At 40.8% G+C, this 12,816-nt stretch overlaps 1 protein-coding gene, 1 long non-coding RNA gene and 1 pseudogene across 3 annotated transcripts in view; all 3 read left to right on the forward strand.

The window, feature by feature from the left end:
* The window catches only part of LOC146453683 (uncharacterized), a 263,424-nt pseudogene that overhangs the window by 74,791 nt on the left and 175,817 nt on the right, over positions 1–12,816 (forward strand). The gene's annotated exons all lie outside the window — the stretch shown is intronic.
* LOC146453685 (uncharacterized) overlaps positions 1–12,816 on the forward strand; it is a 43,652-nt gene that overhangs the window by 19,313 nt on the left and 11,523 nt on the right. The window lies entirely within an intron of this gene.
* LOC146453687 (tetratricopeptide repeat protein 28-like) overlaps positions 11,623–12,816 on the forward strand; it is an 11,126-nt gene continuing 9,932 nt past the window's right edge. Inside the window, exon 1 of the mRNA XM_085096271.1 lies at positions 11,623–12,562. Within this exon, the coding sequence (XP_084952397.1) occupies positions 11,627–12,562 (936 nt within the window). The 5' untranslated portion in view covers positions 11,623–11,626. The remainder of the gene's footprint in view (positions 12,563–12,816) is intronic.

A 12,816-nucleotide genomic window follows, 5' to 3' on the forward strand; every position in this document is an offset into this window, starting at 1 on the left:
GAAATAACAAACATGGACCGAAAAATGAGCTCAAAAGGCTGCTCTGTGGTTAAACAAGTTGCAGTGTCAACACTACAAGAAAAAAATATCTTGCAAAAACAGCAAAGTTTTGTCAACAAAATCACATGAATATACTCGCCTCTTTGGAGAAAAACCAGTCCTTTTATTCGATTGCTGATTTTTTCGTTCGTTTACAACGTTAAGCTTCACTTCAAGAGGAAAAACTCATCGCATCTTAATTTCATTTCATCGCGCCGTAAAATAATTTCTCTTCAAGATTCGGCCGCTGTTTATGAAGTGCCGCCTCTAAAAGCTGCTAAAATAGTCGATTTGTTTCTCCCGCCTCGATCCGCCTTGCTCTTTCTCCCGCTGTTTGACGGCAAAATTGGACGAGATCAGAAAATAAAACTCCAAGGGAAATAATCAACATGGACCGAAAAAATGAGCTCAAAATACTGTTATGAAGTTAGCAGTATTAGCTTAAGCTTAAGTTAAACGGCGTGTCAAAACTGCAAGAAAACAATATCTTGCAAACCAGCAAACTAGTAACGTTTTGTCAACAAAATTGCATGAATGTACTCGCCTTTTCTGAGAATAACCAGTCCCTTTATTCCATTGCTAATTTTTCCGTTCGTTTTACAACGTTAAGTGAGCGAAACGTTTCACTTCAAGAGGAAAAATCCAAAGTTTCGTGGCGCCGTATTGGAGTAAAATGATTTCACTGCCAGATTCTGATGATGAAACAGTCGATTTGTTTCTCCCGCCGCTAATTGCCTTGCTCTTCCTCCTGCTGTTGGTCACATATAAAAATTGACTTTGTACTTGTCGTCTTCAAAATTTTTGTTTTTTTGTTTTTTTTTTCTCAAACGCAGTTGGCGATGCAACTTCCTGCTAAACAAACGCGGCCGGCAGCGCAGTTGGTCATGCATTTTCCCGCCGAAAAACAACCCGGGTTATAGCACATACTGTCATCTATGTAAGCCAAGTGAAATTAGACACTCAAACCCTGTGCCGCAACACGGGGTTTTTTCGGCACTCTTTCCTGTTCTTTCTCTCTTTGGTCACTCATGTTTTGCCTGTTTGCTACCGCTCTCAATCGCTCTCTTTGACGTCGAACTTCGCTTCTTCGTCGCCTGTTTTCTCGATCTCTTTCTATCTCCCTTTCTTTGCTTTACATGTTTGTAGACTTATTCATAAATTGAGTTTGTGTTTTGTCGTACACGTCGTCTTCAAAAATGTTTTTTTTTCTCAAATGCAGTTGGCGATGCAATTTCCTGCCAAAAATAACGCGGGCGGCAGCGCAGTTGGCCACGCAATTTCCCGCCGAAAAATTAACCCGGGTTGCAGTACAGGGTTTGAGTGTCTCATTTCAAGTCAGGTTACATGGAGTAGCGTAAGTACGGACGGACGGGCGGGCGGGCGGGCGGTCGTTCGGACCGAAGTGACGTCATAACCAAGCCAAAATTGCGCTCTGGATGGATTGATACGAATTTTGCGGGCACACGGAGTGCAGACTCTGTCGGAGTACGTTTTACTTTCATTCACGGTAATCCCAACGCTCCTGCTTACATCCATAAGAATAACTCCGAAACATTCGTTCCTTTGAGATGGCCTGAACAAATTTCCCGTTGATGGTCGATTGTCATTGCAATATTATTTTATTTTCTTGACATGTCCTTTTTTCTCGTTGGCCCTCTCTTTGACAATCACGCCCCTGATGTGTGCTCAATCGTGTACGCGTGAAGAGGGCATTCTGCAGAATCGTGAGGTTTGCGGACAAGCGTTTCTTTTTCCCTCCTCCCCTCCTCTCTTGCATCTTTTAATTTTTTTTTTTTTTTTTTCTCTTGCCCCATTTCCCGCGCATCCGAAAATCGGAAATCGGCTCTGGAGCTCTGAACATACATACATACATACATACATACATACATACATACATACATATACTTTATTTATCTTCGAGGAAATAAATATTAGAAAAAAAAGAGTAAATAGACAAAATAAAATAAAATGAAATACGATCACAATTACAATTCTATCATTATATATACTGTGGAAAGTCCTCATAATTAAGGATCTTTTGCTTGAATTGAAATTGCCACAGAAACGTTTGCCACGCAGGCTAAGTGGTTAGAGTGTCGGACTTGAAATCTGGAGGTCCCGAATTCAAGTCCCACTGACTGACATGACCGGTAGCTGGAGTTTTTTCTCCTCGGCCGCACTTCTAAATAGCCAGCTGGTCTGCCTCCTGCCAGTTGAGATTTTTAACCATGTTATTTTTATTTTAAATTATTACTTTGTGAAGTTTAAAGCTCAGCCCCACTCGCACTTGTGTTATAAACACTGCCGAGGGTAAATAAAGGTTATTTACTTTTTTTATTACAAGCAATTCATCCTGCCCTTCGATCGATCCGAACAACCAAGAACGCTACGAAAGGAACTGATGAATATTTGCCGTCCATTTCGGTCGATATTTGGAGGCCCTCGCGCGTTCAATCGCACACTCATAACACAAACAAAAGACGTGTATTGTAAACCCAAAAACGCCGGGTGCAATTAATTTCCGTGAACTAACAAGTGAATACCCAATTTTATAATAAGGAACCAGAGAGGAACCAGAACAACTCAAACCTTATCAAAGGTATCTTACTTTTTGCCAAACGGCAGATTTTGGCTAAATGTTTCTAGTTCTGCAGGAACTCGAAAATGTATGCTGTTGTTCGAGTATCATTTTGTTTTCGTGAACAAAAACGCTATCATCGAAACTACCGGGGTTGGCCTGTGGACCATTATTTGACCTGAGGGAAAGGTCAAGGGAAAGATCCTATAAATATACGTAAGTCACATTTCTTGATCTTATGAATAGCACAAATATACAGTCGACAGAGGCCGAGTTTAACGCGGGTTATGAAATAGCCAAACGTCTCTTAAAAAACAAACTTGGCTAAAAATATTATCAGAACAAGAAACGTTGTTTTCAACAAGATTCTCGTGATCAGAGTGTCGTTTTATATTCCGATAATGATCTTGGTCTTCAGGGAGATGATACTATATGGGACAGACAAAGGCAAAAGGGATCTTGATGATGCGACAAATGTTTACAATTTTTTGGACACATTTCCTCTAAATTTTATTTATCGTTTATCTGTCAATATATATCCGTCTTGAGTGTAGTTACTCAAGTGATTATAGAGATTCTGTTGATCTCATTGATCGAAAATGGCATGATATTTCGAAAATGGCGTCATATTCCGCTATATTCACCTCGCACGTGGTGATTATAGCGGAGCATTGATTTTCAAAATGGCCGCTTAGCGATTTGTTGATGTTTCAGAGGAAGAAGTAAATACAATGAGAGAAAATGCAATTGCAAAAGGCACTCAAGATGCAGCTTAGTTTGGGGTGACACTTTTCGAAGGCAACATATAAAAGTTTTGCTAATTGTAATAAAAAAATCCTTGTAAATTGCAGTGGAATTCTTGATGTCGATACCAGTATAAAACGAAAACAACAAATTAAATTCGCACAAAATTTTCTTATTTAAGAGAATTGTTTCACTCGCAAAACGAATTTAAGACAGAATTTGAAAGAATGGAGGTAGACAAGATGAAAAAAGATCTCTAAGTTTTACTTTTCAGTGAGGAGAAAAGACGGTAGTTTTAAAAAGAAAACTAGTTTGTTGACGGTTTGAGCAGCTCTCGACACCCATCCGAACTCACCACCAAGCAACAAAATATTTTGATCTGAGGCAGCTGTGGACTTGTTTAGTGAAGCCACGAAAGGAAATAAATCCTACCTGAAGCATCTCATCTTCGAGGGAAATTTATAAAAGTTCGTTAACCAGTGAAGTCATCAACAAGAAATTGTATGACAAAGTGCTAACACGCTTCATCCTCGAGTTTTACACCAAACAACCTGGTTTATCTCCATATATTTTGGTAAACGGATCGGAGAAACCCAACATTCATTCAATGAAGAAGTCAAATGAATGCTTTTTATCATTGAAACGTCAGAGAAGTCAAGAATACTGACATACTGCTTGAGTCATTAGCAGTTTATCGATTGAACATGTGATCGGCAGACTGCGCGTCTCTGTTCATTGACGCGTGACAATTTGAAACAAACCAAAAAAATTGACAATTTTCTGACGGTTCTTGTTTTTCTCTGATGATCACCTGAGAAATTATACTAAAACAATTATTTACCTCGTACTCAGTAAATATTGGTGAATATATTCACCAATATTTACTGAACCTTTGGCACATAATTGTTAAATGATTTCTTTCTGGCCAACTAAATCGTTGTAAGGCCTTGCAGTTACTTTGTAGTTTAAACGGCCAAAGTCGCATACAACGAAACCCTGTGTAGTCGAATTCAGGAGAACCGCCAAAATGTGATCACTTGCCAGCTCTTGCGCATGCTTATAACACGAGACCGCAAGAAGGCAAGCCACCTGCTCCCGTGTACGGTAAGAATACTGTGCATATAAATTCTGACTACCTGCCTTTAACTGTGCTGGACCTAAACACAAAGCAGTTCAATGTCCAATTTGAAAGTAATTTCAACTCTGTTCAGGAAAAAACACAACAACAAGCACAAGGGAGAAAGTGTTAAGTTCCGTCTTGATGGTGATAAGGTCATTAATCCTCTTATGTTGTTAAGAGTGATGGAATTGACTGTTGTGTGTTGTTAAATTTTGTTTTATCCAGTTGTTATACTTCTGCTAAGTTGTTAGGGATGTTACGAAAATGACAAACGGATATTAAGGCCAAAGGAGTCGGCGTGCTTAAAAAGAGGAGAACTCCTTAACCTGGAAAAACCCCAGTACGAAATTTGACGAAAATCTACTCTCATTTAATGAGCACGGAAGCCCATCACAAGTAATGTGAATTAATTTTGGCTTCCAAGTTATTCTGGTCGCTGGTTTGTACTTTCGGAAAGAACTGACACTAGACTACTAATTGGAAACCAATGAGAAGCTGTAGCAGTACAACCACTCTCCACTCCCTTCTAATTAGCAAGGAGATCTTAGAGACCTCTGTCGACTGAAATCGGGCGAGGAAAATGGAACGGGCATGAGTGGATCAGGCCTACAGTGAAATCACCCGAGGGCAAAAAGCTGAAGGTGTTGTGGACGCAGCTGATCACCTAGCATAGGGAGTTTATTCCTAAGGCCTTCGTTGCACAAAGTTTTGTGGAACCTGCTCTTGACAATCCCGTCACATCCCATAGCAGTTGTGGAAGATTTCTCTGACAAGCGCGTGATGCCTTACGGCTTAATTAGATGCCAGGAGAACATTCAGAGATTATGCAATTTAAAAGAGCCTCCTTCGACCGTGCATCATCTCCCTTTCGTATGGGTGGTGTAGACGGTTACCGCTTGTACACGTAGGAAGAACGCTAACCTTATTAAGTGCCTGAAATATGTAAACGCCTCTACCGTAAGTCGTTGGATGACATTGAAAAACAAAAGAGACCTGAAACGACAGGCTATCGAGATTTTTATGGGCGCAACCTTTACATTAGAGGTAGCATTCATATGTGGCTGTGCTTGAAGGCATTCCTCTACTACCAGTATATAAGGAGAGTGCTTATGCAAAGCAGTAACTATGGGAAAACCACATAGTTGGATCAAGTCTCGTTGTACTTGGAGGGAGCAAGGAACTTTATGAGATTGTTATCTCCTTTTTTGAGTGGGGGGCACACCAACTAAGAGGGCTGTGTCCTTCACAAGGTCTAAGGTATCTTCTACCCGTTTGTAAACCTGGTTTGTAAAGCGCCCTCTACGCGCAGGATTCCATACCGAAATGCCTGGCCAGGATCACGTGCGCGTTACCTACATCAGCGAAGTGAATGTTCAGTGTCACATTGGCTTATTGATTTGAGCCGTCGCTGCTAAAAACGAACACTCAAAACAACACGACAGAAACAAAGTCACACGTTTTTCTCCATTTTACTGATCGACTGCTTCATTTAAGAAGATAAAGGAGCTGTAAAGTTTGATTTGCACTACTTTTTCCTGCGACATCGAAATGGTATGCAAATTTGTTGCACATGCTTTGTAGGCTAATTGACCGGAATAGATATATTTATATTTTAGAGCAGAATAGGAAAGAAATCTGAGATTGGAAAACATTGAATGGCTGTCTTCAGTCAGTCTGATTAGTTATAGGGACCAATATGTGATGTTTGGAAACATTCACGGGCTCCAGATGTCAAATGTTTGTGAATCGGTTGTGATCTCATAATTCGTGACGTGAATTGCGAGCCGCAAGTATCGCACGCATATTCGATCTTCCTTGAGTGGGAAAGAGTTTGAATCAGAGCTTGAAACTTGGAACAAATAAAGTTCTTTTCTTCATCTTCCAAGATATAAGATTTAAATTAGAGAAAATCACATACCAAAAACACTTTTATTTCAGTGAAAATAGGCATTGGTTTCAAGGCCATTTTGAGTAGCGTACACAAATCTGCATGCTTTAGAAAGCAGCCAGCGCGTTTGGAATGTTTATTGCTTTAATTTTCTTGTGAGACGGTTGGTGTAGGTTTGTGTAAAGTTTCAAGTTCATTGGGTTATTTTACACCTCGAACGGGGCTTCGTCCTTTGACCAAAATTTTCGCGGTTTTCATCGGCCCGTGACCGCACCTAGGCCGCATTTCAAACTCTTGCAATTTTCTCAAAAAATAAAATACCTTGTAACTTTAAAATATGGTTTTCGAAAATAGTTAATCCAAGGGTCTCTTCAGGCGAAATATAAGAAATTCGATTGATTGGTCGCTGAAATGCAGTTCTCGATTCTTACAGGCAGCCGCTCTTAAGACGTTTTTGAAATTTTCCAGAGGCATCTCCAGTGGATAACATATGAAGGGATAAACAACGCAATGCTGCCTCTAGCCTGCACATTGTTCGGCAAATAAGAAGTTACAAAATGAAATTTGCTTCAGCTGACTGGTTTCATACAAGGGGAACATGCTCTGAAGGACAAACTCGTTCGACAAATAATTTAATAAGAGTGAAACATGCACGAGGGACTGAGTCGTAAAGGCTGGTCGCCCTCTTTAACACCGGGATTCATGCCACATACTTCTCAGACAAACACCTGTACACCAAGACGAGAGTGCCTAATACCATACATTAGTTGGTTTGACAATGACAAGTGTGAGAAGACCACGTTGGGTTCCACGCCTGTAAATTAAAGTTAGCAAAGCGAGCCATGTCATAATGTTATGCTTGAAAACGTTTAAAAGCCATAGCAAAAAAAAACATAAACACCACCTGATAATCTCTTTGTTAATCGGAGGTAAGGATCACACCCATTTTAAGTGGTCACATTGATTATGTGGGGACGAGCAAATAAATAAAACATGCAATGGAAAGTCGAAGGCGAAGCACATACATTGTGTTCTATACCAGTTCCATGCTCCGTTGGCAATGAAAGGAGGACCAGAGGGGATGTATCTCGATCATGGATCAATATCTACCGGAGACGCACGGTGGTTCAGGAATGTAATGTGTGAAGAGAAGTTGAACCAGTTCATGATCAAAAAAAAAATTGCACGAGACAGGTTTCAGTCATTGTTGACCTTGAAAATGCTTCGTTCGCGAACACCGTTCTCGTATCTTTACAGAATCGACGACTGCTTATGCGAAAGTTGTAGAGACGTATTTTGTCGAATCAAAACACGAACAACAGGTGTCTTCGTTATCATTTGACACTGGATTGGAGAAAAGTTCAACTTCTTTCTCCAAGACGCCATTTTTGTCGTCGCCAGAGCTACTCTCCTTTGATCATATAGTCGTTGAAACCGACATGATCGTTAATAAATCCTTCGCGAACGAGGCTGAATATATATTATAATGCAATTTTTTTAATTTATTCATTTAGTTCGTCTGATGAGAAGATCGACTTTTGTCTCCGAGACGATCCTCACACGTTCTATCCATCTGAAGCAGACGGACAGAGCGTGTTGGTCGATCCAAACTCATTTTAGACGAAACTACCTCAGGCGGATGTCGAACTTATCATGAACTTAATCCGCTCAGTTTGGTTCATCTCATGAAAAGTTCGATGTTTGACCTAGGCCTCAGACTAGATTTCTGACTGTGAGTTTTGTTGGCCTTTTACACTTAAGGGATTCCCGACAATTTTTATGCCAATTATTTGGCTTTTTATATTGGCATCTTATATGCAAGTCGTTTTCTAGCTCATTTTACATTTCCTTTTGTTAAAGTGTTAATGGGCCAGTGTCATCATCTTTGGTGCATCTTTGAGTGGCCAAAAATATATTTTATTACTGTAAACGTAAAACAATGGTTCAGTTTTGTTAACAATGACTTATTAGTGCACAGAACTAGTACTAATTATCGGTGGCTGCGGTTTGCTAGGATGGGAATGGATTGCAACCTGAATCTTTTCAAGGTCTTCTTGTGTATTTTAGAGAAGTTGCTAAGAACTAATTACAGTTAGTTTTTCCTTGCGGAAATCCATCTATATTTTCTTCCCGGTGTTCTAAGAGCAATTTTATGTTAGCAAAAAGGTTTTTCATCAGACGTTTTAGCAGTTTTGACCAAAATACAACAAAATCATCGTGACAGTGCTCATTTAAGAAGTCACAAGCTTCATTAATTTCTTTTAACCGCAAACTACAATAAATTTATACCAATTAATTTAGGACTTAATTCCACCTCCAATCGTTAGTTCGACTTGGGTTTTCTTTCTTCATACTTACAAAATTTACTTTCTCCAGACTGTTCTGTTAAGACAACATTGAATAGGTTTTGCTTTAGATAGGAAACCAGTGCTGAATCTTTTTAGCACCGATTGACAGATAACTTTGGGGCCCAAAAACACCCTCATATTTTCATTGAAGTTTTGCACATTATCACGCTCATTAGTGACGTTTACAGCATCTCCCTTGGCTCTTGTCTGTTACAGTAATTAAAGGTGTCAAGCCACTGTTTACAGTGCAAAGGAGGATTTTCGATCAAAAGCTCTTCAACTCGAGGCCCTTTGGGGGATTCAAACGTATTTACTTAATTAAATTTTATGAAACTCTGAAAAACTGGCGTATAAAAGCAAACATTTGCAACAAAAACAAAAAGCTTCCAATTATAGGCTATTCTTGTAAATCTGTTTAAAACATAAGGGGAACCTTAGTTTTCCAATTAAGTTTTACCTTATTTACCTAATTAAGTTTTCACTTAATTAAAACAAAATCACTTAAAAAAAACACGTTATCTTCAAATGCGTCACTACTTCAAATTTGATACACGAGCCTGCCAAATTTTCACGAAAGGACGACATGATTGGGTTAAACAGCCACAGGCTGTAAGACTTCTCAAAATATGAGCGAGGTTGACCTCCCGACTTATACGACCACTACACCCTGTAGCCTTTATAAGTATTCGATAGGCCATTGCACTCTTCCCTAATTGATATTTCTGGAGAGTAACTGACAGACAAATGCTTACTTAGACATTTCTAGCCGCGTTAGTAATCTGAACTCTCCTAACTTTCATTTACAGTAGAGACCAAACCTTCACCTTTCCCGTTTTCATTTCCTGTAAATTAAGTGTATATAGACTGTAAAACGGCTTTAAAAAGTGTTCGTATATAAGTATACTCCTCTATTTACATTTCTACAGACTTCGCTACATTCTTACAAAACACCATGACGAGATCTAGCTCGAAAGCAAAAGGGGTAAGCAAAAGATCCAAAGAAGATAAAGGCTATGGCAACCTTGGAAAGGCTTATCAAAACCTGGGCAACTCCCAAAAGGCTATAGAGTACCATAAAGACGATCTGAAAATAGCAAAAGAATTAAGCGATAGATCCGGAGAAGGTGGGGCCTATGGCAACCTTGGAAACGCTTATCGGAGGCTGGGCAACTTCCAAAAGGCCAAGGAGTACCATGAAAAGTGTCTGAAAACAGCAAAAGAAGTAGGCGATAGATCCGGAGACGGTGGGGCCTATGGCAACCTTGGAATCACTTATTGGAGGCTGGGCAACTTCCAAAAGGCCATAGAGTACCATGAAAAGTGTCTGAAAATAGCAAAAGAAGTAGGCGATAGATCTGGAGAAGGTGGAACCTATGGCAACCTTGGAAACGCTTATCAGAGCCTGGGCAACTTCCAAAAGGCCATAGAGTACCATGAAAAGCATCTAAAAATAGCAAAAGAAGTAGGCGATAGATCCGGAGAAGGTAGGGCCTATGGCAACCTTGGAAACGCTTATGACAGCCTGGGCAACTTCCAAAAGGCCATAGAGTACCATGAAAAGTGTCTGAAAATAGCAAAAGAAGTAGGCGATAGATCCGGAGAAGGTGGGGCCTATGGTAACCTTGGAATCACTTATCAGAGGCTGGGCAACTTCCAAAAGGCCATAGAGTACCATGAAAAGCGTCTGAAAATAGCAAAAGAAGTAGGCGATAGATCCGGAGAAGGTAGGGCCTATGGCAACCTTGGAAACGCTTATCAGAGCCTGGGCAACTTTCAAAAGGCCATAGAGTACCATGAAAAGTGTCTGAAAATAGCAAAAGAAGTAGGCGATAGATCTGGAGAAGGTAGGGCCTATGGCAACCTTGGAAACGCTTATGACAGCCTGGGCAACTTCCAAAAGGCCATAGAGTACCATGAAGAGCGTCTGAAAATAGCAAAAGAAGTAGGCGATAGATCTGGAGAAGGTAGGGCCTATGGCAGCCTTGGAAACGCTTATCAGAGCCTGGGCAACTTCCAAAAGGCCATAGAGTACCATAAAAAGAATCTGAAAATAGCAAAAGAAGTAGGCGATAGATCCGGAGAAGGTAGGGCCTATGGCAGCCTTGGAAACGCTTATGACAGCCTGGGCAACTTCCAAAAGGCCATAGAGTACCATGAAAAGCGTCTGAAAATAGCAAAAGAAGTAGGCGATAGATCCGGAGAAGGTGGGGCCTATGGCAACCTTGGAAACGCTTATCGGAGGCTGGGCAACTTCCAAAAGGCCACAGAGTACCATGAAAAGCATCTGAAAATAGCAAAAGAAGTAGGCGATAGATCCGGAGAAGGTACGGCCTATAGCAACCTCGGCAACGCTTACGATGTCCTGGGAAGTTTTCAAAAAGCTTTCGAGTGTTATCAAGCTAGTGTGTGTGCATTTGATACTGTCAGGAATTTTATAGCTTCAGACGATGCGTTAAAAATAAGTTTTAGAGACCTTTATTGTGGTGCTTACAGTGGTCTTTGGCAAAGCCTATTGAAGCTGGGAAGAATTGACGAGTCCTTGTGTGCTGCTGAGCAAGGTCGAGCACAAACTTTAGCTGACTCTTTAAAAAGACAGTATGGTTTGGCAGAGACCCCACCAGCTTCAATTGAACCTAAAGAGACAATTTCTTACATTTCGAACAAGTTATCTACGAAAACGGTTGTCTTAGGGCACAGGCGCAACAAAATCACTTTCTGGGTTATCGGCAAGAGAAGCAAGGTTGAGTTTCGAGAAAAGGAATTGCAACAGGGAAGAGTGTACGAAGATGCAGTAACTGTCTTGTTGAATACTACCTTGGAGGAAATTGGAGTTAGAGTCCGCGTTAGATGTGAGAATCGTTCGTTAGATGAGCTAAATAATCATGATGTTGATGACAAAGATGAGGAGGATGAGGATAAGCAAGGAGTGCCACCACAGTGCACCATCGACGCGTTGCAACCATTACATGATGCAATATCTTGGCCCCATTTCAGACTTGTGTCAAGGTAATGAATTGATTATTGTGCCCGATGGTCCCCTTTGCCTAGCTCCATTCTCGGCACTCAGCACTTCCATCCGCATCCGCATTGTACCCTCGTTGACCAGTTTAAGGCTAATCACTGATTGCCTTAAGGACTGCAAAAGTGAGCGGGAGGCACTGCTTGTCGGAGATCCATATCTGGGGGATGTCAAAAAACCAAAGTTTAACGAACTTCCCTTTGCCAAAGAAGAAGTAGAGATGATAGGTGAAATTCTAAAAATTCCGCCACTTACAGGAACAGAGGCAACCAAAGAGGAGGTGTTAAAACGAATTACTTCGGCCGCTTTGGTTCATATTGCAGCTCATGGACGAAAGGAAACGGGAGAAATTGCTTTGGCGCCAAATCCTGGATGGGAAAAACATTACGATGGAAATTCAAGGTCCAAAGCGAAGAACAAGAGTCCTAAAGAAGACGACTACATGTTGAAGATGTCGGATGTTCAAGCTGTTAAGCTGCGAGCAAAACTGGTTGTGCTTAGTTGTTGTCACAGTGGCAGAGGAGAGATTAAGTCTGAGGGTGTCGTCGGAATTGCTCGGGCTTTCTTGGCTGCTGGGGCTCGTTCTGTTCTGGCTTCACTTTGGGCAATTTCAGACCAGGCAACTTTGGAGTTCATGAAGAGTTTCTACCAACATCTTGGAGATGGTAAAACTGCCAGTGTAGCTCTTCACCAGGCTATGAAGTATCTGAGAGAGTCAGAGCAGTTCTGTGCTGTAAAGTTCTGGGCTCCTTTTGTACTGATTGGTGACGACATACACTTGAGTTTGGACGCAAAGAAGCAGAGTCCTGAAATGATGCTTGAAAATGTAAGTTTTATTTTTTCAAATGTTGTTGTTGTTATTGTTTTGTGACAGACAGTATCTTTGTTTAATATTTGGCTGGTAAGTTATCCCCTCCGAAAGAAGTGGCTAGAACCAAAGTTGTATAGTGGCCTGGTGTTTTACAAAGAAAAAGTTCTCCCATAGAAAACTGAGAAAAAAAATTTAGCACAGACGTAACACATTGCCAATTGCTGCTCTGCTCTGGTTCCTGTTTGCAGAGCTGATACGTCCCAAAATCG

This window comes from Pavona decussata, unplaced genomic scaffold, assembly GCF_977016875.1.
Source record: "Pavona decussata unplaced genomic scaffold, jaPavDecu1.1 SCAFFOLD_324, whole genome shotgun sequence".
Classification (NCBI taxonomy): Eukaryota; Metazoa; Cnidaria; class Anthozoa; order Scleractinia; family Agariciidae; genus Pavona; species Pavona decussata.